This window comes from Thermobia domestica, chromosome 3, assembly GCF_964235325.1.
Source record: "Thermobia domestica chromosome 3, izTheDome1.hap1.1, whole genome shotgun sequence".
NCBI classification, from domain to species: Eukaryota; Metazoa; Arthropoda; class Insecta; order Zygentoma; family Lepismatidae; genus Thermobia; species Thermobia domestica.
In genome coordinates this window covers 189,177,610-189,205,057 of record NC_137456.1, presented here as the reverse complement: position 1 = coordinate 189,205,057, position 27,448 = coordinate 189,177,610, and the positions used below count along the sequence as shown (strand labels likewise).

Here is a 27,448-nt window from a genome sequence, read left to right as displayed (position 1 = left end):
ATCGGCGCCCTTGGCCTTATACATTCCCTTGCATTGTTTACTTTATATATGGCCAAACATGTCTTGAGGATGTGAACTGTGTCACCATTTACGTACTGTGACTCTTAGCGTGTTAGAGATGAACTACTGAAAAAGTTAATAAAATCTTGATGTGAAATATTTTGATATTATACCGAATTAAGTTTAATTTATGTTCGTTTCAGTTACAATGCCAAACAGCTTTCTTGCAACTGAGTCAATCAATTTTCCTTTTGCCCGCAGGTATTTTTTAAAAAAGTCACATTCATCTTTACCAAAGTAGATATGAATAACATCTAAAATTTATGATGAAACTTGAAGAAATAACTAGTCTTGTTACAGCATCTGTTAGAATTACCAAACAGATTATTACGAATACAGGACAAAATTCAAGAAGACAAACCCCAAGGAAAATTCAGACAAATGGACTAAATTCAAGCGACAGAATCATAAGCACAGATTAATTAAAAAAAACTGTTATGCATCTAAAATGTTATCTGAAATTCTTTACTTTACGAAAATATTTTTTTAAAGTGCTAGAAACCCATTAAAAGACTGTTATAGTAAGTATATATTTCATATTTTGATCTTTGCAAAAAAAAAAAAAAAAAAAAAAAAAAATCTTGATCAGTATTTCAGAATTAAAATAAATATACATTACTCAAAATGAAAGACTGCTATATGCTACCACACAAAAACCAAATCATCAAATAGCATCACAGTTACTTTTCGGAATTAAAATTTCGTAGTCTTACTGTAACATGCTAAACGTATTTCAAATGTATTAAAGGTATAATAAATAGGAATACCCAGAACTTTTCATATGGGTGTGTGTGAAAGTAATTAAAGTTAATCTCCCTTTTATTATAACATGTTTACGTTTTATTCAGTTTTCAGCATTTTAAAAGAAAGAAAAAGTTATTTCAGTTGAAAAACTAATCATAGAAGGTGTGCACTGGTACATCCAATATATACTCCTGTGATTTTGTTCCATGGATTTTGTCCTCGTCAGAATTTTCCTTACGTTTTGACCGCTTGAATTTAGTTCCCACCCTCCTTACTACAGCCATTTTATACATGAGTTCCGATCTGCATACAAATACGCTAGGAGTCAAGCTTTTCGGTGCTGCATTTCCCTAAATATTTCCTCCTCGCATAAAATTCCCTGTCTCCAAAGATTAGGCAGAACGAGAATTCCCGTTCTGCCTAAATATAAGATCATTTAAAATATTTTCTACAAAGTCTTGGAGGGCCTTTAGGCAAAACGAGAATGGATCTTTTTAATATTGCACTCCCCTAGTTGGGAGGGTGTAAGGAATTTATTTTCGGGGAGTGTCCGAAAATTTTAGGGGGGTGTTGGGAGGGTGTTAGGGGGTGTAGATAAATCACTGAGCACAACTGCAATATTAAACCTCTAATTGCTGTATTAAAAATACAATTTTGCGTTAATTATTAAGTTTCTGTAATTCGAGCATTTGCTTATCACACGAGCTCGGGCCAGGCTCGGGACTACGTAGGTAAATGCTAAATCATATTTCAGACTCGGGTCGGGTCTCACATTGTAAATCCACAGGCCGGGCCAGGCCGGGGCTAAAAAATTTCGGCCCGTGCAGTAGTGTTGTAAGTAGAAAAAAACGGTTCGTATTTTTTCAGAAATGTACGTTTTTTTAAAAAAAAAACACTGCCTCTCGTTTTTTTTCTAAATTTCGTTTTTTTTTCAAATAGTCATTTGTAATGCATCTTACGTCTATTTAAGTATGAAATATTTTTATGTAGGTGTAATCACCGTAAAATGCAACATAAATTAAGCGCTAGATACTGATACGCTACAAATATTTTACAATTTACATGAATAGCATACCTATTAACAATTCGGATTTCAGCAGTTTTAATCAATCTCAACTAAGAAATAAAAGTAGAAATGAAATTTTGTTTTTTCGTGAAAGCAGGCCTTTAATAAGTACGAAAATAATGTCACGAACACTATAAAATTCCAATAACTTGTCTAAAGGTAAAAACTAATACTAATTTGCCTAATAGTATTTTTCTAAGTGTCATATATAAATAATTTGTCGTCTAGATACATATGATATGCAGAGCCGGCTCTACCATATATGCAATACGTGCATTTGCGTGGACCGGCAAGCTTGGATGGTCCGGCAAAATCTGTCATAAATATATTATTTAAATTAAATATTTCTTGTTGGAAACAGATTTCATGATGATGGTAGTTACATTTACTAAGCTGACCTTCTATTTGAATACTACAGTCATAAATTATGTTTAGGTTGAATTAGTTTAAGGCCACATGGACAATGCTAAAGCAAATGGTCGAATAAATCCGAGCACAAATTGCTTGATTGTTGTCAAATACAAGAATTCAACTCTCGAATAGTAGTGAATATCTGTTCCATTTAGTAAGTTATCACAGTTTTGATATGAAACTAGTCTTGTTTGTGTCAGAAACAAGTTCCTTATCATTGAAGATAGAAACAAGTGTTTTTTTAAAAAAAAAAATTAGATGTAGAAGAAAAATCAAAAAATAAAGATAAAAGAGCTAGTTGCACTGGAATTGCAAACTGATACATTGAGATTGAAGCTCGATAGTGAATTCTATAAAAAGGATTACCATTTTTCCTCTACGGGTGTGTTTGCTTTATCTTTCACTAACATAATAGATTAATATTTAAAGAAAAACAGACACAATGGGATTGCATTTTTAGTAAGTATTTAAGCCTTTCTGAGTGCGACTACACTTACCCTCACCTTTGTTGTTCATGCTGGAGTAGCATACTTAAAATCATGACTTTTAAGATTTGTTCTTTCTGGAGAGAGGGGGGGGGGCGGCAAATTGACTAGGACCGGCACTGATGATATGTATATAAAAGACATGAATATAGGATGACTCAATTTAAAGTAATGCTGGGTTTCAAAATTAATATTTGGGTTTTGAAACTTTGTAGTATTTATTACAATTAACTTACAATTATAAATATTATATCAAATGAAAGAGCAACTCAGTTTTGTACGCACACATGTGCATGCATTGTTTCTTCTGTCTGCCGTTAGAAAGAGCAAGTAGCAAAGATGGAGACTAGAGAACAGAAAGCTTTTTGTGTTTCAATAAAGACTGAATTTGTACAGTGCAACCGTCTGTGTGAAGAATATTAAGGAGACGCTTGCAACTACGTCTTTATCGTTTGCAGTTGCTACAGGCCTAAAGCCAACAGACTACGGTTTACATGCCAATTTCTCAAGTAAAATATCCCTGCATAACAATGAAGATTTTCTGGATCGCGTCGTCTTCAGTGATAAATCGACTTTCACCTAAGAGCTAATGTGAACACTCATAATGTTTGAATCTGGCCGTCAGCAAATCCTCAGGAGATGGTACAGTTGAAACGAAACTCCCCTAAATTGAATGTGTTTGGTGCAATATGGCGGAAAGTTTATGGGCCTTTCTCGCCTATCGACCAGATGTGTGCCGTGTGACGAATGAATCTCAGATTGAACACTTGTAGCAAAGACTGTTTGAGGTTCTCTTTTACTTGATGCATTACGTAAAATGTAATAAGTACTACGAAGATTTAAAACCCCAAAATTTATTTTGAAACACCCTGCATTTCTCACCAAAAGTGTTGGAACTAAGATGTAAAATTTTCCTTATACAGTTATTGTTTACAACGATATTATTATTAGTCGAGACTATAACTACAACAACACGAGTTAGTAGTCAAAAAAAATGTAATCAAACGCATACTCGGTGGCCCAGGTGGCCAAAGTGGCACACACAGGTGTGTCACTTGTTTAATCCGCTCCTGTGTGGACACTAATTAAGATATCGGGATATTATTCTTGCCAAATATGGTTGGACTATAGTTTATCATATTAATTTCATTTTCTTCTGGTGTCGAATTTCCTTCTCAAATTTCACCCCAGTCAAAAATTCGAGAATTTTCTAATTTCGAATTTCCTTTACATTTTTTTTCTGTAGCTTCCTTCGTTGTAGAAAGACATTCTTAAGACTTGCCAGGTAGATACCTCGGATGGATACCTAACTGTTGACATCAATTGGACGGGCCTGCGCGCAGTCTTGCCAATTAGGGTAAAATTCTCCTATATTTGGTCAAAAAATTAGAATTTTTTGTTTATAAATCCGTACCTATACGTCGGAGTGCAAGTCAACTTACGCCAATAGAACATTTGTCCTTACTTAACAAACGAAAGTACAGATCGTTACAATGGGGTAATTAGGGGGCGCACGTAAAATTCGTATTTAGGTTCTAACCCTTGATTTTTCTAGTTTTTCCTTACTTTTCTGTTTACTGTAATATATTTTTGGTAATTAGAAGCTTTGTTCCTTCAATATCGCCATAATACTTGTAGGATATATTAGTAGTGTACCAGTGTTTAATTTAAGATAGTTTGCGTCTGTCTGGTAGCAGAGTTGCCAGCTACAGAAAATTTTAATTCCAGATTTTAGGGGGAAATTTTGGAAAAATTATATATTTTGTCTCTATTATTTCCTTCTTCTTGGCTATATCGGAACAAACGTACCAGTATCTGGAAGTCTCGTCTTTGCTCTACATAACGCACTATAGAAAGTTTCAATAGGATAATTAGGGGAAGTACAGTTGAGGTTTACAGTAGACCTTGTTCTCTAATTGGAAAGATAACTGATTTTTTAAAGGTAGAATGAGATATTTTTTATTGACACGCTTACTTTATTAGATATCGTCACAATACTTGTAGGATATATTAGAGGGATACCAAAGCTTATTTTAAGATAGTTTGTGTGTGTCTGATAGTAGTATTGCCAGCTATAGAAAATTTTAATTCCAGATTTTAGGGGCATATTTTGGGGAAAATTCCTTTTTTTTTTATTTCTATTATTTCCTTCTTGTTGGTTACATTCGAACAAATGTACCAGTGTCTAACAGCCTCATCCTTACCCTACACAGCACACCATAAAAAGTTTCACTAGAATAATTAGGGGAAGTACAGTTGAGGTTTATAATAAGCCATGTTCTGGAAATGGTAAGAAAATGGTGAATTTCTGAGGTAGAATGAGATTTTTTTTAAATTCCATGCTTACTTTATTATATATCGCCATGATACTTGTAGGATATATTTTTGGAGTACTACGATTTATTTTCAGATAGTTTTCGTCTGTCTGATGGCAAAAATTCGGAAAATTTCCCTTTTCCCCTCTATTATTACCCTCTTACTGGCTACATTGAAACAAACGTACCACTACCTGAAAGCTTCCTCTTTGCTCTACAGAACGCACCATAAAAAGTTTCAATAGGATAATTAGAAAAAAAATCAAATGAAATCTTTGAGTTTTACGTCCCACGGTTATGCCGGTTAGGCTAAAGGAGACGGTGATTATGAGAAATGAATGAAATGGTGGAATGAAGAAAGCGGGAGGAAACGGGAGAACCCCGAGAAAACCCACGCACACGGTGTTTGTCCATCACAAAGTTCACTTTGCGGGAGCAGGGTTTGAACCCGGGACCCCATGCACCAGAGGTGAACGCTCTACCACTGAGCCACCGCGGCCCCTAGGATAATTAGAGAAGCTGTAGCCCCAGCATATTTGATTTTTGCTTCTGAGGTGTAAAAAGTGTCAAAATTTCATGTATATCACAGAATTTTTTCTTTCCGTCTTTGAATGGAAGCCAGCGACTTCAGGATTTCACTGTACCTTGTCAACACACCAAAGATTTGTTTAGGTGACTTGAACCCATATAGCAGCAGTGGTGCTAGATACAAAAAATTTTGAAATTCGGTTAGGGAATTTTTTGTAAATTTTCACCCCTACATTTCCCTCAATAATCTCCCAACCGTTGGCAACACTGCAATGCAGCTTACACCAAAAAATAGCCACATCTATTTTCTAAAATACAAGGCCTTAACCATATCAATCGAATGAATAGTTTTTGAGCAATAAGTCACTAATTGGAAATGTAGGAAAACGCCAAAAATGACCTGGGGCCGAAAGGAATAATCACACAATTTTCCTCGTATAGGTACAGAAAAGCAAACGATTTGCAAGTTACGAGGGCTTCGACTCAAGTTCTGTTGATTATTTCAATAATCTGCAACATAAATCAATAAATAATAGTTGCCAGAAAAAACAGACATTTGAAAAAAACATGAAAAAGAACGATGTTTCTTATTGAAAAGAAACTTCACAGAAAAAAAAACCGTTTTTTTACAACACTACCGTGCAGACCTCTAACTGGCAAACACACTCCAATGCCTTTTCCGTACAAAAACCAAAGATAGCCCAGAGTCACCAATGAAGTCGACACTCCACGCATCTTGTGTACATTCAATACGAAATCCCCTACAAAGCCAGGAACATGTTCCGTGAACACCTTTTCGTTATTTTAAACAGCACACTCATTAAACTGCATCAATAGTTGTGTATTGGTACTAGTAGTTAACGTATACACTACATTTCTTAATACATATTATGTGTGGCTTGGGACATACGATTGCTGTTATGCCATATAGACATCAGAAGAAGCGATGAAGCACCCAAAATATGTATGTAACAGAGTCCTAGAGTGAATAAACTGTGCTGAGTTAAAATGGTCCCATGAACTCAACTGATCCCATGTATTACAAGCTCGTAAAGTGACGTGGACTGTAGGTTCACAGTGGTTTAGAGAGCTTATATGGTGCTAATGGTTAAGTGGTTTTAGTCGGAAATGTCGGTAGTAAATAATAACATTCATGCCGTATACGAATTTAGAGGCATTCGAAATGCTAACCATTTTAGGGGAATGCTGGGAAAATTGTAGGGCTGCAGCGCATTTATATGCTGCACGCTATCCAAAAAGATAAAGTTATTTCCTACAATCTTCTGGGGAATTCAGTAGCACGATTGCCGTAGATAGGAAACTTCCATCGAAGGTACGATGTCTGGAGAGAAATCGTACAAAATGAAAACATTGTTATTGATGTATTTGCAGCTGTTACAGTGAATCCACATGTACAAAGTATCTTCGCGACAGATCACACGAGAGTGTGGTGTCGGTCAAAGTAGTGTACTGCATATTCTGCGAAAATACAATTTTCGTCCGTGTCATCTTTCTCTCATCCGGAAATAAGTGATGTTGACTGCAGTTTATGGCTTCTGTTCTTCAGCTGGATAGCCAACCAATTACGAGAAAATCCGAATTTCGTAGTCTTCATTATACGGACTGATGAAGCACACTCTGCAGCAGTGTTGCCACAGTCCTATCTCTGAAGTAAGCTGAAAAATAGTACCAAATTGCAACAAAAAGGGCTGAATTGATTATTTATACCAGTGTAATACATGGCTCTATAACACGAAACTAAAAGAGGTAAAGTTCTAGAACACTCCCACCTCTTTCTTCGAAGAGTACAAATCAAGAAAGTACTCTTTCTAAAAATTACTTTTTGAAAACATCTAAATAGGAGGAACCCGAACAACCTTGGAAGTAGATGAAACATTTCTCGCACATAGAAAGTATAACACAGGCCGCAAATTAAAAGGGAAAACAGTTATCATCTTCGGTATGTATTGTAACGAAACCAAACGCGCTTGTATTTCAAAGTGATCAATAAACCAAAAAAGTATTATAGACACACATGAAAACATATAAAACTAGGAACAAATTAATCATCTTCGAGTTCGAGAGTAAACAGTACGTTATAATAAACTGGCTCATTTCACGACCGAAGGAGAGTAATAGAATGTAAGAAGGATATAAGATAAGTAAACTGACATTTGTATATATATATATATATATATATATATATATATATATATATATATATATATATATATAAAATAAACCTGACCAGGGTCCTAGAACCCCCTCCCCCACCTGAAAGACATCAAAAGAAAGAGATAAGTAAGTGAAAGTCTTACTGGCACTTTTGAAAATGTGACAAGTATTTGTTAAATGGTGCTGAGTTGGGTAGAATTGTGCCAACTTTTCACAAAAGGGGCTGAAAATGCCAGCGTGGTACCGACGGGCCGATGAATGACAAAAAGGGCTGAATTTGGTACAATTGTACCAAGTGTGGCAACAGTGCTCTGCAGTGAAGACAACGTAAATCTCCACAATACATATTACTGGCCAGCAGAGTATACGCACTGGATGTGAGAAGTCAACCGGCAACGATGATGGAGTATTAATGTATTGGGTAGAAACGAAAGTCATTGTTGGATGTTTTTTAGAAGGTTATTTAACAGGTGCATTGTTTCGTGATTTCTTGCAGTACCATCTACCACTGCTATTGGAAAATGTACATCTCCATATACGTCAGACGATGTGCTTCCAATTAGATGGCAGTCCAGCATATAATGGTGCCACCTAAAGGGAAGAATTAAATGTTCTATATCCGAAACGTTGGATCGGAAAAGGTTCCAATCCACAATTTTCTCCGAGGTTCCAGATCTGGTTGCATGGTCTATTTTTTCCGGCCGTGAATTAAGGTCTCTCTTTATGAAAATAGACCAACTTCAATTCGAAACATGAAACAACTCATTACAACCCAGTTCCGGGACACTAACTTTGCCAAGCTTGAAGCTGTTTCTCGTAATTATGTACAACGAATAAATCGCTGTATTGCTGTTCGTGGACAACACTTTCAGCATTTGTGAAGCAAAGGCTGCATCTACTATACTCTGCAAAATGTAAGACGATTCTTTAGCTATGTACTCATCTTTTTGAAATTGATCTATTGCAAATAACCAGGCTCCTGCCCACGTGTTTTGCTCAACCTTTTGGGAATAGCATGTTCGTTACTGTTTCTCTTCGTTTCGACCAATGGTTTCTTATATTGTTTCGTTATATAATCGTAAATGGTGTCTCATAATTTTCTTTCCCTCAACAATTCAGCTTCTGTAGCAGCCATACAGTATCAACTGTCAGGAAATATTCCCTACGAAAGTGTTCCAATATTTAGCGTTTGTGTGAATGGAAGTAAAATCGACTCTTGTTTCTATTTGACAATTTGAAGGTGGCCATCCTCCAGTAAAAGTACTCCCGAGACGCCACTGTTTTAGAAAATTACCCCGTTTGCTTCCTCATGTGCATTTTTGTACTTCGTTTTAGTTCCAAACAATTATTTAGAATTCCTTTTGAGTTGCAACATGCGGAATTCCTTGCATTGACGCATTAATGAACTCGTGTAGCTCCCAAGGTGTAAGAGATATGACCAAGTGTTTTCTCTCAAAGTTGTTAAAAATTTAGCGATAGCTTCAATGGGCGTAAAAATAACCGCTTGGTTCATTTAAAATTTTGAAGTTGCACCCCGTAAAGGTATTCCTGAGACGCTCCAGATTTCAGAAGCATGACCAAGTGATTTGGCATATGCACTCTACTGATACATTTTTTGTTTCAAAAATTTTTATGCACTAGGAGCTGAGTTAAGGCCCTGTTACGGATTTCGTGAATCACCCTGTATATAATGTATTTCGAAACAATGTTTAGAAGGTAATTCCTGACACCAAGAAAAGACAAAATATAGACCCACTTGGGTACACAAATGCTTCCTTTCTGTGTTATGACAAGCTGAAATTGGTCGGGAAAATGCAAAAGAGAACAAAATGTCGCATTGAATTCGAGTAAAAGAGAAGGTCCATTACTTTTAGTCTTAGATTCCCTTAATGCACAATTCGAAGGTGCAGGGATGCTGTAAATGTGACTCCAAATTAACTGAAGAGTTCCTGGGGTATTTTATTAAAAGTTGACTGAGGAAAATTGACTAGCATCAAGTACATTACGTCAATGAATAATGGCGTGGAATTGGAATTCATGGAATCCATCTTATGGAATTCGTTGTACACTCATTGGAGACTGATGAAATACGCATTTTTGGATTGCCTATTTATTACCTCCTTTAAGTCTTCTTTTGCTTGTTATGTACCGCCACTGCGCGGTTTCTTGAATTTAAAATACTATTCGTTAAAATTAAACTTTTTCATGATGTTGCATATGCCCTAGATCCATAATTATACGCTTTTCCCCATAGGCTACAAGAACTTGATCACCTATTTTGATATGATAAATCAGTTTTTACAGTTTATCGATATAGTTCTTTAAAACTCTCTATATGTTTAGCGTTGCAAATTAAGGACGTTACGGCATCAAACATCTAATTTTTGGTGGCCTCTACAGCAGTATTAACACAAATAACATATACAGGGTAGTGCACCTTAGTGTCGAATATTATTGAATTTCGAAAGAATACGAAAAAGTTATAACGGATTGAAAAACTGACGATTTTCAAAAGTCCTTATTCCAAAAACTGCTTAGTGTCACAAAGCCACCAGGATAGAAAAAAAACCTTCGTTAAAGTGTTACGAAAACAGTCTTAAATAACAGATGACCAAAATATATTTATGAGTTTACACTCGGAAGACCGTGATAAATCAAAACATTAAATTGTGATAATTGTGATCAAAGCCGGTTCGCTCAGATTATGATTACTAAATGCTAAACTGATAGATGTAAAATGTGGAGATGAAAACTATTGTCCTACACGGAACTTAACTTTAAGGGGTTATGCTGCATTTAAATAAAATCCAAATGTTTCAATTTTGTAAAAAAAAGTGACTAGTTCGAAAGGTGAGGGGGAAAGAGTTAGGTTACGAGGTTAAAGAAATAGCACTACCCTGTGTAATTCCTGGATGACTGGCGTCGTCCTTGTCGTCTGAGTCCTGAATATGACCTTCTGGTATCTTGTACTCTCTGGATGGAAATTGAAGAAATGGAGCTAGTTGACATCTGGAGCGAAATCCTGTCAAACAGCTAGGAGCGTTGGTTGAATTCAGTGATGGATGTTGTCTTTCATCTCTGCCTCACAAAACAGGTGTTCTGCCAAACTGCTTTTGTGGCGATGAACCCACTGAATGGTATTCCGAAAGAAAAATGAAATGAAATCTTTGAGTTTTACGTCCTACGCTTAGGCTAAAGGAGACGGTGATGATGAGTAATGAATGAAATGGTGGAATGAAGAAAGTGGGAGGAAACGGGGGAACCCCGAGAAAACCCACGCACACGGTGTTTGTCCACCACAAAGTTCACTTGGCGGGGGTGGGATCGAACCCGGGACCCCAAGCACCAGAGGTGAACGCTCTACCACTGAGCCACCGCGGACCCCGGTATTCCGAAAGGTATGGAGCTCGATGAATCCAATGGAATGGTATCTTCTTCACTCGATGTAACCTCTATCAAATCTTCATGTTGAATGCTCCATGTGTACGTGTCCCCCATGTTTTTGTTAAACAGAAAGCGATAACTCTTGCGATCAGTGAACTAGGGAGCACCAGGCTAAATGCAAGAGAATGCACGAAGGCAGGCAGGGAAACTAATCTTATGTTTATTAGCAGCTTTTGTAAGAACAATTAATAAAAATGCATGTTTATTTGAGATGTCTGTGAATGTACAACATGAAAAGAGTTACTGCATGTCTCGAATAAACTGAAGATTTCAATAATTCCAATAAAATTAACTTGTAGAATGAAAACAAACTGATTAAGTGATGATGATTAAATTTAACAAATTGTGACAGAGAGTACCGGATCTAGAAATTTTGCCCCTCCCCCGCAAGGAAATCTGGAAGCATCTCCTCTTGTAAGCTACTCAAGTTTCATAATAAAAAATATTTTAAAAAGAAAAAAATGTGAGATAAAACTCCGGCTTACTGCAAAACTGGTTAATTCTCTATGAGTTGGAAGCACTGTACAAGTAACCTTGAATGTTGGTAGCGCCAACTTCCTGTCGTTCGGGATGACGTCACGTTGCGACCAAGGTGTTCGCTCTAAGCAAGGAGCTGGTTACAGTGCTACAAAGCGAGGTGAGTGATGCAGTCGTTTAAAATGTTAAGGAAAGAATGGGTATTTAAAACGTTTCCGTAGAGTTAATCTTTCTTTATTAACTTCTTTCAATATTATAGCAGACCCTGACTATTGAGTTTATTCAGGTTTTGGCAGTATTATCTGTTATTTATGAAAGTAATTTTCTAAAAACAGAAAAAGAAAAGTAAAGAAAAGGTAACAGTTAATCGTACCGTAACTTAAGTAATTTATGCAGGTATACTTGAGCCTCCTACTTAAACATGTTAATTCTTGTTTTCCTTGCAAAGTTTTAATAAAAATTGCTAGTCAGGAATTAAGTATACTGTTGTTACGGAAAATTCTCAGGCAAGTGGAGACTTTAAAATGAATGATAAATTTCCTGGAATTTCTGGTTGAAAAAGAGAAAGGAAAAGGAAACTATTGAATTGCAGTTGAGCTATTGTTAGCAATTCAAGGTTGCTGACCCATTTAATGTTTAATGTCTTTCCTCCCACATTTTCATTGCTTCGGGAAGCCACTTGGCAGTAGCTTTGAGTTCCATACATTTTGAGAAGAATTATTTTAAGAGTTTTCTTTTTCTACATTGAATTTATAATTGGATTAATACTAGCTTTAAAAACATTTGTTACTTGAAAACAAAACTTTTTAAAGAAAATAATTTGAAGTTGTTGCTAACGGGGATTTCTGTTAATTCTATTGTTATGTGTTAAATGGTTAAATATTTTCTATATTTATATATACCACTTTCGGATTGTTGTTATAATAGAAAATTTTCACTCGTTAGAAAAACCTTTTACCTTTACCAGTAGTCGTAGAAATTCCCCTGGTAATCTTACTAGATATATATGCATATAAATAAGCCTTGTCCAGTATTGAACGCATCACTCCACGTCATCATTATTCTCAGCCGTGGGGGAATGGAATTATCCTTCTCTGTCTCCTTTTATAATTTTATATTCTAAAGGGGGAAGTGAGGTGACGTCCGCTCTCGCAGGCCTGTGGGTATTGGAGGCTATTTAAAAGTTATAAATGTGTCGTTCACCCGTTACATATATAATTTTTTTTTTTTAAAAAATAAAACTTTTGTAGCACTGTCCTGGAAAGGCAATTTATGCTGGCTCTTGGGTCCGGCTCTAGGGGTCCAGCCAAAGTGTTCCCCTTTATATCCTTATATATATGTGTATTTATTTGATCAATTTAACCTCTAAATTTTTAAACATACTTTCTTTATTCTATGCCTTTCTTGTTAAGATACTATAAATGTTACACATGAATAATGATACAAAAGATTTAAGACAGTGTTGCCGGGGTCGGACAAATGATTTAAGATTGAATAAGTCATCAGCAAATAAGTATCGATTAGGTTGTAAAAATAATAATAATTATCTTTTTTTGGTTTCTTTGAGAACAATATTTTGTGGTGTGGGAATATTCAAGTTACAGTGAATATGAGAGTAAGACTATATTTTAAAATTGGAAGACGACAATTTTCGGAATTGTTCCTCATCGTGGACTCATTAGTGTTTGATCTTCTGCTTGGAAATGATTTTCACACGAAATACGATGCACTGATAGACGTTGCCGGTAATTTATATAATACAGTGAAACCTGTCAACTTGGCCATCTCTCTAAGTTGGCCACCTGCTTATCTTGGCCTAGTTCGTCTTGAACCTGCATTTTCCCATAAGACATTCGTTACTTACTACTCTATATGTTGGCCACCTGTCTATCTTGGAAGTTGGCCACACTGAAGCAATGTTTACCCTATGATGATAATGATAAATTTACCTGCGAATCTTGGCCACGAAAAATACAGTTTTGTTATTTTTCTTAACTTTCGAATTCCCATATGAGAGGCAGATGTTCTGTATTTGTGACGACACAAAGAAGCATAGATTCGCACGATTTGGTCTTGGAGGTCAATTGCCAGAACACTACCCTTATAAAGGGGTGGTGAAGGAAGATGTGAATAAGAAAAAGCACGTACAGGAATTCAGGAAATGGTTGTACGTATTTGTTTACTCTGTCTGTTTTGGTAAAACCATTAGCTATATCAACTCTTCTAATCAGTGGGGAGCTTTAGTAATCCCGGAAAATTCTCGAGGTTAAAACTAACCATCTCAATTGTCAACTATTGGCAGCTGCCGGCTTGTCAAAAGATAGCGGAGTTTTTGAGATATGAATTCCCTCAAGATTTTCTCAAAACATCTTTTGTTCCGAGGGAAACACTTCTAGCTCATTAACAAGAGGTAGTTAACTACAATATTAGAATGTGCATATCTGCCAAAAAAATAAAGCAAATATGTCTAGAATGAACCACTATTCAGTAACAACTGAAAAGAAATCATAAAAATTCCATATGAATTTCTCAATTTATAATTTAGCTTTTCTTGTTTTCAATCTGAATAACTCAGTGTGCTATAATATCAATTTCAATAAACTGCGTACATACACTACTATTTCATGGTTGTTTGTGTTATTGTGTTTTCAATCCGAATAATCTAATGTACCAGACTAGTTTTCAGGAAGAGAAAGGTATGCAATATATTAAACATACTATCAAGGGCGACAATCTTGGGGGGACCGAGTGGGCCCAGGCCCTCCTAAGCTCATGTGACCCTTATTTTCTTTATGAGTATACAATATTTCGTATAATTTGAGAGCAATTTGTCTAAAAATCTTAATATATATACCTTCTGCATCTGAATGGGCCCCCCAAATTTACAGAGAAATCGGCGCCCTATACTATAGCAATATTTTCTAGTACTGTATATTTTTATGATTGCTCTATATACATTATTTATAAGTAGCTGTCGTGCCACTGCTTATTAAAATTTTACAATCAAGTAATACTGGAAATCCTATTCTAAAAATACGCAAATCACACTTTTTTCTGTAAGTTGGCCACCTGTCTAAGTTGGCCACTTTGCGATGGAACCAATGGTGGCCAACATAGACAGGTTTCACTGTATAAAAGCTCGGAAATTAGTGGTTCCTATAATCCGAGCTGATGAACTTTTGTGTGCCCAGAATTCTCTCGCTTCTGCATATACTTCTAGGAATGGGGTGAGTGGAAAGCATCCGCCATGCGACGTTTGTTGTCCGAAAGCTTCCCCTCAGCCTAGACCTCTTCGAATTTCTAAACAGAATTCGATTCCCTCGACATCAGCAACCAGAGACATCGGAGTTAACACCACGTCTGACCCTGGAGTGGAATTCGTTTTTGATCAGTCCATATTGCATCCACCGGAGACTAGACTGGAGGAATCCCAAGGTAATTATACGATTCCTGATCAATTATTACAATGTGATTCAAATTTACAGGAGTATGTAAATAACTTGTTAACTTCCTATGCAGATGTTATTGGGAATAAAATTGGTAGAGTAAAGAACTTTACTTACAAAATTGAGCTTGCTGATAAAATTCCAATTCGCTTGCAACCTTATCAACTACCACCTCATAGGCAAAAGAAATTAGATTATTTTATTTCCCAGCTTTTAAAGGACGATAGTATAAAAGAAGTAGATTATTCTCCTTACACATCACCCTGCTTTTGGGTAACAAATTCAGATGGAAGTAGGCGCCTTGTAGTTTCATACGGAGAAGTGAACAAACGGGTGATGGTAAACAGCTATCCTTTTCCTAACATGGAGAATGTAATCCCTAATTTTTCGGATAATAATATCTTTTCAAATATTGATTGTAAAACTTGTTTTCACCAAATTCCTCTGACTGATGAGAATCGAAATTTTACTGCTTTTGTAACAAATCGATAACAAATCTATCGATATAAATCGGTACCGATGGGACTAGTACTATCACCTTTTGTTTTAGGAAATTTGATGTCAAAGGTCTTCGAAGGGTTAATTGGTAAGAATTTCGATATATATTTTGATGACATAATTTATTTAGTAAAGATATTGAGAGTCATAAAGCTCTATTGGAAGAGATATTATCCCGAATAAGAAATTGGGGAATTACTATTTCTAAAAAGAAGTCCTGTCTATTCCAAACTAGAATAAAATATTTAGGGTTACGTTTTGAAAACGGCAATATGTCTATAGATCCTGAGAGAATCAAAGCTATACAGGATATACCCAAACCCAAGAATCGAAAAGGGATTAACTAAATATGTTCATTTTTCTCTTTCTATTCAAAATTTATTTATGGATATTTAGAATTAATAGCTCTCCTTCAAGAATTAAGATCTGTAAAGAAGCCATTTAAATTGACTAAAGTTCATGATGAAGCCCTACAAAAATTAAAAGATGCCTTTTGTAGTCAGATCATTCTGAAAGTCCCTGATATGAATTCCAACTTCGTTATAAATTGTGATAGCTCTTTGCGTCATTTCTCTGGGGTTCTCAGCCAATATGATTCTGAAGGGAATCTTAGACCTGTGTCTATGTTTAGTAGGGCGATTCCACAATCTGATTGGAGTAAAGATATTTACGAACTTGAACTTAAGGCTCTTTCTTTATCTTTAGTAGAAAAATTTGAGTATTATTTGGCAAATCCCTTTGTAGTGTATACCGACAGTAAGAGTTTAACTTGGTTGCTTAATAACTATAAAAGACAAAGCAGGTATGGAACGATGTTAGAGAAAATCTCTAGGTTTAAATTTCGTATAGTTCATGTAAGAACTAAAATTGTATAGCGGATTTCCTTTGAAGGGTTGGAAACCATCTAGAAGTCTATACGAAAGATGATAATACAGTTGAAGTCGTAAAAGATAATGGTAAAACAGTAAATTTGTCTTTCATTAATTTTTGGCAAAATCCTGTGTTTAATGTGCCTCTTACAGATCACCAGAGGAAGAATCCTGAGTTAGAAGAGATTATCACTAGGTTAGAGAGAAAGGAAGAAGTTCCTCCGTATGTATTAAGAAATAAGATTTTGTTTAAACAGACTAAAGGCAAAGGGAATAATGGATTTAAAATAGTAATGCCTAATTCTCTAGTTCAGTCGATTATTGAATATTCTCATTGTCCAATAATTCATGGCGGGCACATGGGATATCGGAAAACAATTGCTAAAATCGCTGAAAAGTATACCAGGCCTACTTTATATCCTGATATTAAGAATTCTATACAATCCTGTCATTTATGCCAAACCTGTAAAGACTCTAATCGAAAACCTATAGGTCAATACTTTACAAAAACGGTAATGCACCCGAATTACACCTGGTTTGTAGATATTGCGGGAAAATGGCCTAGTAGCTCTGCATTTGAATATATTTGAATTGTTACTGATGCCTATAGTCCTTTTGTGTTTTTAGAACCTATAAGACGACTAACCTAAAAAATCATCTGTAATAAATTACAGGAATTGTTTCTTCGTAATGGCTTTCCTGGTGAAGTTCTCCATGACGGAGCTTCTTATTTTGTCAGTTATTACTTCATGAAATTCTTGTATAGCTATGATATACAGAGTGTAAATTTCTCCCCATATAACCCGCATTCCAACAGAGCTGAACGTACGGTGGGATCTGCTAAAAATTTAATTCGTATTTATGTTGATAAGTCTCAACAAAATTGGGCCCATTTACTATCAAAAATTGTTTTTTTCTATTAACGTAAGTATGAATAAAACTATTGGGACTAGTCCGTGTGAACTTTACATGGGAAGAAAATTTTACCACGCATTAGATGTCAAGTGGTCGATGGATTTAGACTTTCTAAATGACCAGGATAAAGAGCAAAAATTAGTTAATATAATTAGGAACATTGAACGCGCTTGGAAGCATAGTGCAAAGGTTTATACTCAAAAGCATATCCCTGTTAATTTAAATATTGATGATTTGGTATTGGTTAAAAGGTTCATGAAACTCCGCTAAAAAACATTTTAATCCGAAGATCGCCCCTCAGTTGGAAGGCCCGTACCGCATTATTTCTAAACTTACACCAAATACTGGTTGGCTAGAAAATATTGAAAAGCCATACGTACATATAAAACGTTATGTTCGTTTTTGTAAAAATATTTACCACCGAGACAAGTTAATCAAACTAACCCATAAAGATAATACGCATAAAATGAATTAGTGAGAAAATTCACGTTAATATACTAATTAATATTGTACTCGTATATATTAAATGTTTAATTAAACTAATTCTGAGTTGTATACATTTTTTATTCCTGCCCTAAACCCCGTCCGAGAAACTGAGAGGTTACACTTTTCATACTGTAAAAACCTCATCATCATCCTTTGTGTATGTTTGTTGTAAGGATTTGGAGTATCAATGGTAGAAGTTTTCTAAAGAAGGCGTTGTTAATATAACAAATATTTATGGAAGACTCTGGTAATGTACTCAAATAATTTATTATTCAACTTAGGATTGTTCTGGATAGGAATTTCTGACCGACCCTCGGATAATATGTAACCTACCCAAGTTTTATAATAAAAAATTATGTAAAAAGAAAAAAAATGTGAGATAAAACTCCGGCTTGCTCCAAGGCTGGTTAATTCTCTGAGTTGGAAGCACTGTAAGGTAATCTTGAGTGTTGGTAGCGCCAACTTCCTGTCGTTCGGGATGACGTCACGTTGCGACCAAGGGGCTCACTCTAAGCAAGGAGCTGGTTGCAGTGCTACAAAGCGAGGTGAGTGATGCAGGTCGTTTAATATGTTAAGGAAAGGATGGGTCTTTAAAACGTTTCCGTAGAGTTAATCTTTCTTTTTTCTTTTAATATTATAACAGATCCTTACTATTGAGTTTATTCAGGTTTTGGCAGTATTATCTGTTACTTAATGAAAGTAATTTTCTAAAAACAGAAAAAGAAAAGAAAAGGTAACATAGTTAATCGCACGGTATTTTAAGTAATTTATGCAGGTATACTTGAGCCTCCTAGTTAAACATGTTAATTCTTGTTTTCCTTGGAAAGTTTTATTAAAAGTTGCTAGTCAGGAATTAAGTATACTGTTGTTACGGAAAATTCTCAGGCAAGTGGAGACTTTAAAATGAATGATAAATTTCCTGGAACTTCTGATTGAAAAAGTAAAAGTAAAAGAAAACTATTGAGTTGCAGTTGAGCTATCGTTAGCAATTATAAGGTTGTTGACCCATTTAATGTTTAATTTCTTTCCTCCCACATTTTCATTGCTTCGGGAAGTCACTTGGCAGTAGCTTTGAGTTGCATACATTTTCAGAAGAATTATTGCAAAAGGTTTGAGTTTTCTACTTTGAATTTATTATTGGATTTAATACTAGCTTCAAGAAAATATTTGTTAGTTGAAAACAAAACTTTTTAAAGAAAGTAATTTGAAGTTGTTGCTAACGGGGATTTCTGTTAATTCTATTGTTACGTGTTAAATGGTTAAATATTTTCTATATTTATATATACCACTTTCGGATTTTTGTTATAATAAAAGAAATCATTTGTTAGAAAAAACTTTTACCTTTACCAGTAGTCGTAGAAATTCTCCTGGTAATCTTACTAGATATAAAGTATATATGTATATAAATAAGGCTTGTCCAGTATTGAACCCATTTCTCAACGTCTTCATTATTCTTAGCCGTGGGGGAATGGAATTGTTCTTCTCTCTGTCCTTTTATAATGTTATATTCTAAAAGGGGAAGTAAGGTGACGTCCGTTCTCTCAGGACTGTGGGTAGTGGGGGAATTTAAAAGTTATATATGTGTCGTTCACCCGTTACAATCTATATTCAATGCTTCTCTTTAATAGTACATTTTAATGATAAATTCATAATGTTCTATTTGCTATGGAATAGAGATTCAAATATTTATGTTTTACAAAAAATCTTTCACCCTCGACTTTCTCTCCGTATAAGATCTCACTGTTTTCAACGTTTGAAGCCCTCTCATAGTTGATTGCCAACATTCCCAAGTCTCTCATTCTCTCGTGTGTCATTGAACAACTTAAATAGCTCTGAACCTCTTCAGGACGAAGAATGACCTTTCAGCAGAAGCCATATCACGGGCAAAACCTGGGATAAAGCAAAACTAATCAAAACTTCAGAATAACTTGGGGCAATAGTATTAAATTCTACGTATAGTAATAAAGCCAATTCAAGAAAAGTGTTGATCTTTGATCAATGCTTTTTAAGTCCAGTGCGAAGGGGAATTAATTCCAATGGTAGCGACGGGTCAATGACTTGCTGGTACTTTTTGTTGTAGTATTTCAGCCTTAACTAAAATTTCTTCGTCTGAAAGATTCACAAGTACTTTTGAGAATATGATTGAAAATTCATAAAGAATTGTTTGTAATGATGTAAAACGGTTCTCTATTTCATTGTACGGGATATATAGAAGTCTAGTGTAAACATTAACCTGAAGCAAGCCTCTGTGTCCGGAAATCTATGATCTTTTACTAGTTCATGGAAGTGACTTTTCACTTTGGGTTGCCTTTTATCTAGGAACACTGGGTTGACTTTCCTCTTCGCAGCAACAGCTGTGGCCTCTTGTTTTATTTGATGGTATTCTTCTACCATTTTCTTCAATTCCTCTCGTCTCTCTTCAGAGCTTTCCCAAATTCAGTTTGTATAGTTTGGAAAAGTTGCGATGCGATGTTCAGTTGTGAAAATATTTTTAACAGCACCACAGCGAGAAACACTAATTCGAAGGAATCCATAACTTTCGCTAATCGTTCTGTTCCTGATACCTCCTTAACCTTCTTCCTACGGACGCATCTCCACGCTAAGGAGCGGCGCCTTGCTGCACTCCTGCCCTTAGTCTGTTATATAGCATTTATGATTTTTGTTGGCCATCTAGCACAGGTTGATTGGTGTTTTTGAACAAGACCTCTTAAAGAGAATCTGCTCCTTGGAATGAAAGTACACACCTGAAAAATGATTGCTGAAGGCAGCGGCGCAAATCTACTGTATCTTCAACATTGGGAGGGACAAGTAAGACCGTTTCCTTTTTTTTTTTTTTTAATTACGCGATGCTCAAAATTCTTGTGAAGTTGAATAACAATCCTGTGGGGAATCAGGAAGTAGAGTTGTCTTCATCATTCTGAGGCGGGCAGATTTGAGGCTTATTCTGGGGGATATCAATTTCATCTCACTTTCGTTTGAGGCAATCGGACACAAATCATCACGTTTTTTCCCAATAAACATATTTCAAATCGGATTATTGGGGGAACAAGAACCCCCAGTTCCAAGATTGAACGGGACATGTCCCCTTCATTCTCAACGGAATATGCATAGTGATGGGTAAATTCCCTGGAAGCCATTTTCGGGAATATTCCCAGAAAATATTCCCGGGAAGATTCCCAAAAATGGGAATTTTCCGGGAATTTATGTACAATCACAAATGAAATTGCATTCTATTACTATATTATGATTCCAAAGTTAAATTCGTTTTTATATCATAGTATATTATTACTGCTGTTCCCAGAGGAGTCTTGAAAATGTATATTATGAACGATGTTATGTTATTTTAATAATATTCTATTATATTTAGAGAGTACGGATAAATGGATATTTATTTACAATATGTTCTATGAAAGTAAATATGTTTCAAAAATGACATAGTAAGTCCACATACTTTTAAACTGCTAAAAAGTTTAAATTTGCTCGTAAGTGGATTTTCTAAACTTGACTCTACTACTGATATAAACATATTAAATTTTTAAATGTAATAAACAAATTAGGTTGGTTAACTGCCAGAAGACACATGTTCCACCATTTTGTCAACATTTGCGCATAAATTTCTATGTTCACTCGAGTCAGAGACAGGAGACAGACCGATGTCTATTACTAACGGTCGTTGAGGTAATTCTACATTACTTTACAAAATAATTCCTTTTCATCAGTCGTTAATTTGTACTTTGCTACTTTTGGCTATTGTTTAACTTTTTGGGGCCAGCTTTTGTAACTACTTTTTGCGATATTCTATTCCGATGGGGTTGTTTATGGTTTCATACGTTAAAGTACGTTACCAACATTAAATTCAGACAGCATTACCGAGCGAGCGTTAGCGAGTGAAGGCGGGTTATAACCCGGCAGGGCACTTTGTTTTCTATTTTCGTTACCAACAATTCACTTTCTTTTCTCACATAAATCACTTCCGCTCACCCTTACGGTTTGTACAAATCCCCTACTGCCCTAAAAAATTTGTTACGATCCTTTCTTCACTACTTGAACACCACTATCAACTCATTTTTTCCGTAAATCGTCCTACTTTTTGCTAGTTTTGGGCCCGCAGTACTATAGAACTACTCTACTTTTTAGTGCAAATAAAAATGGAACTTAAAAACTCATATTATTAGTTATATACAGTCAAAAAAAATTTTTAACCTCCAAATTCTTTAAAACCTAGAAGTAAGTCATAATATATTAAAATAAAGTAATTAGACACATGGTTCTTATAATTTGGAACATAAAGTAAAGAAATGGAAATAAATTCATTCCCGGGAATTTATAGGCCAGGGAAAAACCCGGGAATATTCCCATTTTTTAAATTCCTTCCCACAGGGAATTTTCCCACTACCCATCACTAGATATGCACCAGTGGTTGCAGGTATAGAAAGTGAATTCAGAAAGAAGTATATATTTCAAGAATTTTTGTATGAATTCGTATAATCAATCTGCACGAAATATTAAATTTGCACAGTGACTATAAGCCACAAAGAACGTGCAAAGGTGTCATTTGAAAGATTATTGGTGAAGAAGAAGGGGGCGCCAATCTATGCTAGGCTATCAGTACAAAGTACCTTTGCATTACAATTCCATAATAATAAATCACACTTTTTTGAACGCTGTTTCTAACTACACAGATGACTGTGTTTTTTTGTTTCCATACATAACCTATTTTGCACCTTACAACGAATGGGAAAGGGTGTAAAACATTGGCATGCCTCCCCATTCTACTTATTGCTAAATAACAAAAAGGGTATTTACAGTAATTCTTTACCTTTGCTCTTACTGTAAACTTTGTTCAATTACTACAAGTGTTCCACCATTAAATTACGTGAACTTACATTACAATATTAATTTTAATAGAACACAGATAATAACTTCCATCAATCTTGTCTCATCAAATCTATGTTTACTTTCACATGCTGTTTACTTCCTCGACTCTTGTAATGATATGATGTATTCGTACGCCACCTCAGCCGCATCATCGTAGTACGTACACATATCCATTCGCAATCTCCTACAACTGATATCTTTCATCTCGTTTCCTGTATAGTAGTTAAGCACCTGCAACATTACACCCTAGTAAAACATAGTAATATTATTTCGGTAAGATTGTTACCGCTATTTTTCAATCAAGGCTATCAAAGTGTAGCTTAAATTTATTCTTAATTGTCCATTTTTAGAACTGCTAGGCACCAGTAAATTTGTTAGTATTCAGTATTTGGTTGGTCTTTTGTCCAGAAACATCCCTCATCAGGAGCTCTTTTTTATGTACTAGACTAAAGCTTATTTTGTATGTCTCCACTTTCCCCGTACCAAATATCAAGCCTTAGGGCAAACTGTAACTATATATTTTTCATTGTTTAAATGTTTCTGGGATAGATAAATGATATCCAGCAAATATTTCTAATATCAGAGTTTTCTAAACAAAATAAAAAAAATATATATTTTTGAAATATTGGCATTAGTCGTTTTTTCTACATTTGCCACAGTACCGTTTTCAAAATGATGTATCTCTGGCTAGAACTGCAGTAGAAACATGAAACTTGGATCTATGGGCAGTAGACAACAGATACTCTGTCCTCACTTTCCCTTCTTTATTGCCTGTGTTAACTTATGGGGGGATAAGGGTTTCCCCACTTACCCAAAAAAGCGCGGTATGTGGGGCAGTAGATGATTATTAATAAACATTTTATCGTGGAATAAGTATTTACATTGCTTCAAAATGGACCCTACGGTTGTCAAGTGTACAAAGCAAAGTTAATATGACCATAGTTCCAGTTTGGTAATCCGAAAACCATTACTGGTACAATATTTGAAAGTTGAACGTTGCAAAATGTGTCCCCACTTACCCCAACTACCCCTATTTAAACTGCGAAATTGTAGAGGGAAATTATATGGAACAACGGCATATCGTAACCAATAATCGAATGTTGCGATTTAATGTTCGTTGCGTATCATGACTGATTTCTTAGTAAATAGCGTGCAATAAGCTTGAGTTATCTCAGCGATGGTTGAAAGTGGCTGAGGGTAAGTACTGCAATTTTTTTTTATATAATTATATGCCTAGTTGGAACGCTGTAATACTATTTGCATGGACAGAAAATGATGGTACTTCCACTTAGAGGAGATATACATGTAGAATGTTTATTTGATTTTAATATACATTTTCCTATATATGAATGAGTGAGTCGCGAGCTGAGCAACGCATTCTGCCAAAACGCCTAACGAGAAGCTTAAAATTTAAAAGTGGCATTGGATTTGTGACGGAAAGTACCACTAGAGAGCGATTTTGAGAACAATGGAAGGGGGAGTATTATCGAAAGCCACTTTTTGGGTAAAACTAAGATATAATTTTTCATTAAATTGAAGTGTATGTGTGAACATCTAAGGAATCATTGTTGTATTCGGTTTCTGTGTTTTCTTTTTCTCCTTTTCTTTTCTCTTTCCCTTCTCTCTTTTTGTTCAGTTTAGGTGTTCCATGTTGTCAGTCACTAGTAGCGTATGCTATACAAAGTTTAGAAAAGATGAACATTATAGTTATTATTATGATATTGCGTTTACTTCAAGTTTACCTTTTCCTAATCCCTAACCGCAACTACCCTCCCATTTCCGAAGCGTACTCCAGTTTGGACAATAGCTCAGTCTTATTCGCTGCGGATCCAGATTTCAACCGTTACTGACCCAGCATCTGTCTTCCCAGAAGGACGTCCCTGTTGACCACTGGACCATAGCCGTGCAGAGCTGCAATTTTCTAACTATGACCATAGGGACGCCAATCTACCTCTTTCCAAGTGATGGTTTTCCTGGAACTCTCCACCACTGGGATTACCACGCCGCCATCGACGCTTCTGGCATTTCATAAAAATCTACGTCCAATATTGCACACCCACCAAACTTGAAATTAATTTTGCTACCGCTCACGCTCAACGGTTTGATTGAGTGATTCAGTGCTCATAGTGTCTTTTGTGTGAGAGAGATAGAAAGAGAGAGAGAGAGAGAGAGAGAGAGTATACAGTGTCCTTTCCCTGAGACAACAACAAAAAAGGAACCGCCAGGAAAAAACTAAAAAAAGAAGTGTCACGCTGATCACGATGACAGTTGGTTCGATCCTGGTGGGGGACTGTCCCAAACCCGCCAGGAAACTAATCTTCGTTAAAGTGATACTAAAACAATTTTATATAGCATATGAGTAAAATATGTGTATAAGTTTACACTCAGAAGACCGTGATAAAGGCAAACATTAAATGGCAATAAGTGTGGACTGAACTAACGCAAAACCGATTAGTCAAATCATGACCCCGCATGCTGACACCCAATCTTTAGATAAATAACTGATAAAATGAATGTAAAAACAAAATAAAGACTGGAAGTTGAGATAAACTTTCAAATAAAAAGCTTGGTGGAAGCAGCAGGGATCATTGCATGATCTTACAATCAGTCAAGTATACGAATTACCAAGCTTCAGACTACTTTTGGAAAAATGTGACTGGAGATTGTGTACATGCTGTAAGTTATTTTTCCTTTTACCCTATCGTGAGCTGTGGATAGGGTAGTAAAATTGGTATCGCGTGAGGAGACAATCTATACTAATTGTTACTACCACTATACTACCAACATCTATTTGTAAATTCTGTATAAAACGAAAGTTGCAACTAATAATAAACATATTTTGTTTAAATTGAATTTATAATTCAATACCTTATCTTTGGTTTTAATTATCATGACGAAAGTGAAAACTTAAAATATTGTAACTCCGAAAGACTAAAGTCATTTTCTTAAAGATTGAGACATTAGATAAATACCTCATCCAATTACATAAATGATTTTCAACAGATGTGAAAATCACAATGCCATTTACAGTAATTTGATATCTCAAACCGTTCTGGAGAAATGATAAAAAAAAATATATATAGCAACACTGCTTAAAAGTATGTAATTTCAACAAATTATTGTAATTGACCTAACAAAATTTTAGTATTTGTTATATCTTCTGAATGATTTGAGATATCAAATTGCCTTAAACGTAAATATGATCTTCATGTTTATTGAAAACCATATACTTAATTTGATGTGATACTCATCTGAACATTGGGCTCAGTGGTAGAGCGTTCACCTCCGGTGCTTGGGGTCCCTGGTTCGATCCCAGATCGCGCCGTGTGGACTTTGTGGTGGACAAACACCGTGCTCGTGGGTTTTCTCGGGGTGCTCCCGTTTCCTCCCACTTTCTTCATTCCACCATTTCACTCATCTCTCATCATCACCGTCTTCTTTAGCCTAACTGGCATAATCGTGGGACGTAAGATTTCATTTTTCATCTGAACTTTGAAGGAAGTCCAATTTTTAATTCTTTGTAACTCTGTTTATACTTGACCGAAATACGTCGTATGATGCTCGCAATATTCGAGATTATAATATTTTGAATGTGCAGTGCCCTGTGTCTCTCACTTGCGTTATTCCTGTTGCAGACCTCTTCAAAATTAGGTTGCTCCCTGATGTTTGTGATATTGTGGCGTACTTAGTTTGCAATACTGCATGAGAAGTGTGATATTGTTTTTTTTTCTTTTATATTGTGTGATATTGTATGTTTATATTTTTAGATTTGACATACGTAATAATCTGACTCAGTACCAGTTGAAAAAAATACAACTTTATGTTGGATTGATAACACTGTTAACTTTGTGGTATTAGTGAGTACTTCAAACAACGTACCCTTGTCGATCTTTGCATGGTGCAACATTTCAACGTTTATCGTAAATTGGTTTACAAGTTAAAGGGCGTATTAAGACGAATGACTCACCCTGTTATGTACAGGGTGACTGGTAATTGGATATAATCCTTCAGAGGTAATCCTAGAACTTGAAACAAATTTGTGCATATGAACTGGAAATCAGTGGTTTGGAATAATTTGCAAATTGGTGTTTTCTTTAAACATTTGTCAACTAATAAACCAAAACTGCAAATTATGAAGAAGCTATTTCACTTTGATCACTAAATTGATATTTTTTAATAGCTGAGCAATGAAGTACTAAAAGAAATGCATCATATTACCAGGAAGCCAGACAGAAAGGGGTCATAACTCGCAAATCGTATTTTTTTAAATCTTTTTTAAAAAAGATTTTTAAATATCAAAGCAAATAACTCCGAAAAACCTTCAGACAATTGGCGCACAAATTGCTAAAATGACTACCTCATCTCATAAGCTTTCTACAAAGCTAAATTTGTGACCAACTGTCGAAAGATTTAGAGAAAAAAATGACAAAGTGTAGTATTGATTTCCAAGTTGATTCGTAAATTCACTTGAGAATAAGAAAATTGTTCGTGTAGAGAAATAAGTGTGAAAAAAGGCAAAGTAATATTTTTTAATGAAACAAATTACACACAAAAACTTTAAATTACAAATCTTGTTTGAATTGACTCCCTTGGTTGCATATGCAAACATACACTCCACTCCGTACTTCAGTCACTGTCATTCGGGATGAGA

At 35.4% G+C, this 27,448-nt stretch overlaps 2 protein-coding genes across 3 annotated transcripts in view; one reads left to right on the top strand and one right to left on the bottom strand.

The window, feature by feature from the left end:
- The window catches only part of LOC145681559 (bestrophin-4-like), a 1,326,494-nt gene that overhangs the window by 128,697 nt on the left and 1,170,349 nt on the right, over positions 1-27,448 (bottom strand). The window lies entirely within an intron of this gene.
- LOC145681558 (uncharacterized) lies at positions 13,216-25,625 on the top strand. Of its 2 annotated transcripts, none has more exons than XM_081753196.1 (2): positions 13,216-15,140; positions 24,668-25,625. In XM_081753196.1, the coding sequence occupies exons 1-2, from the start codon at positions 14,798-14,800 to the stop codon at positions 24,682-24,684; spliced, it is 360 nt and encodes a 119-aa protein (XP_081609322.1). In that variant the 5' UTR covers positions 13,216-14,797; the 3' UTR covers positions 24,685-25,625. The 2 variants fall into 2 exon arrangements, with proteins under 2 accessions (XP_081609322.1, XP_081609321.1); XM_081753195.1 differs by having other exon boundaries at positions 24,535-25,625.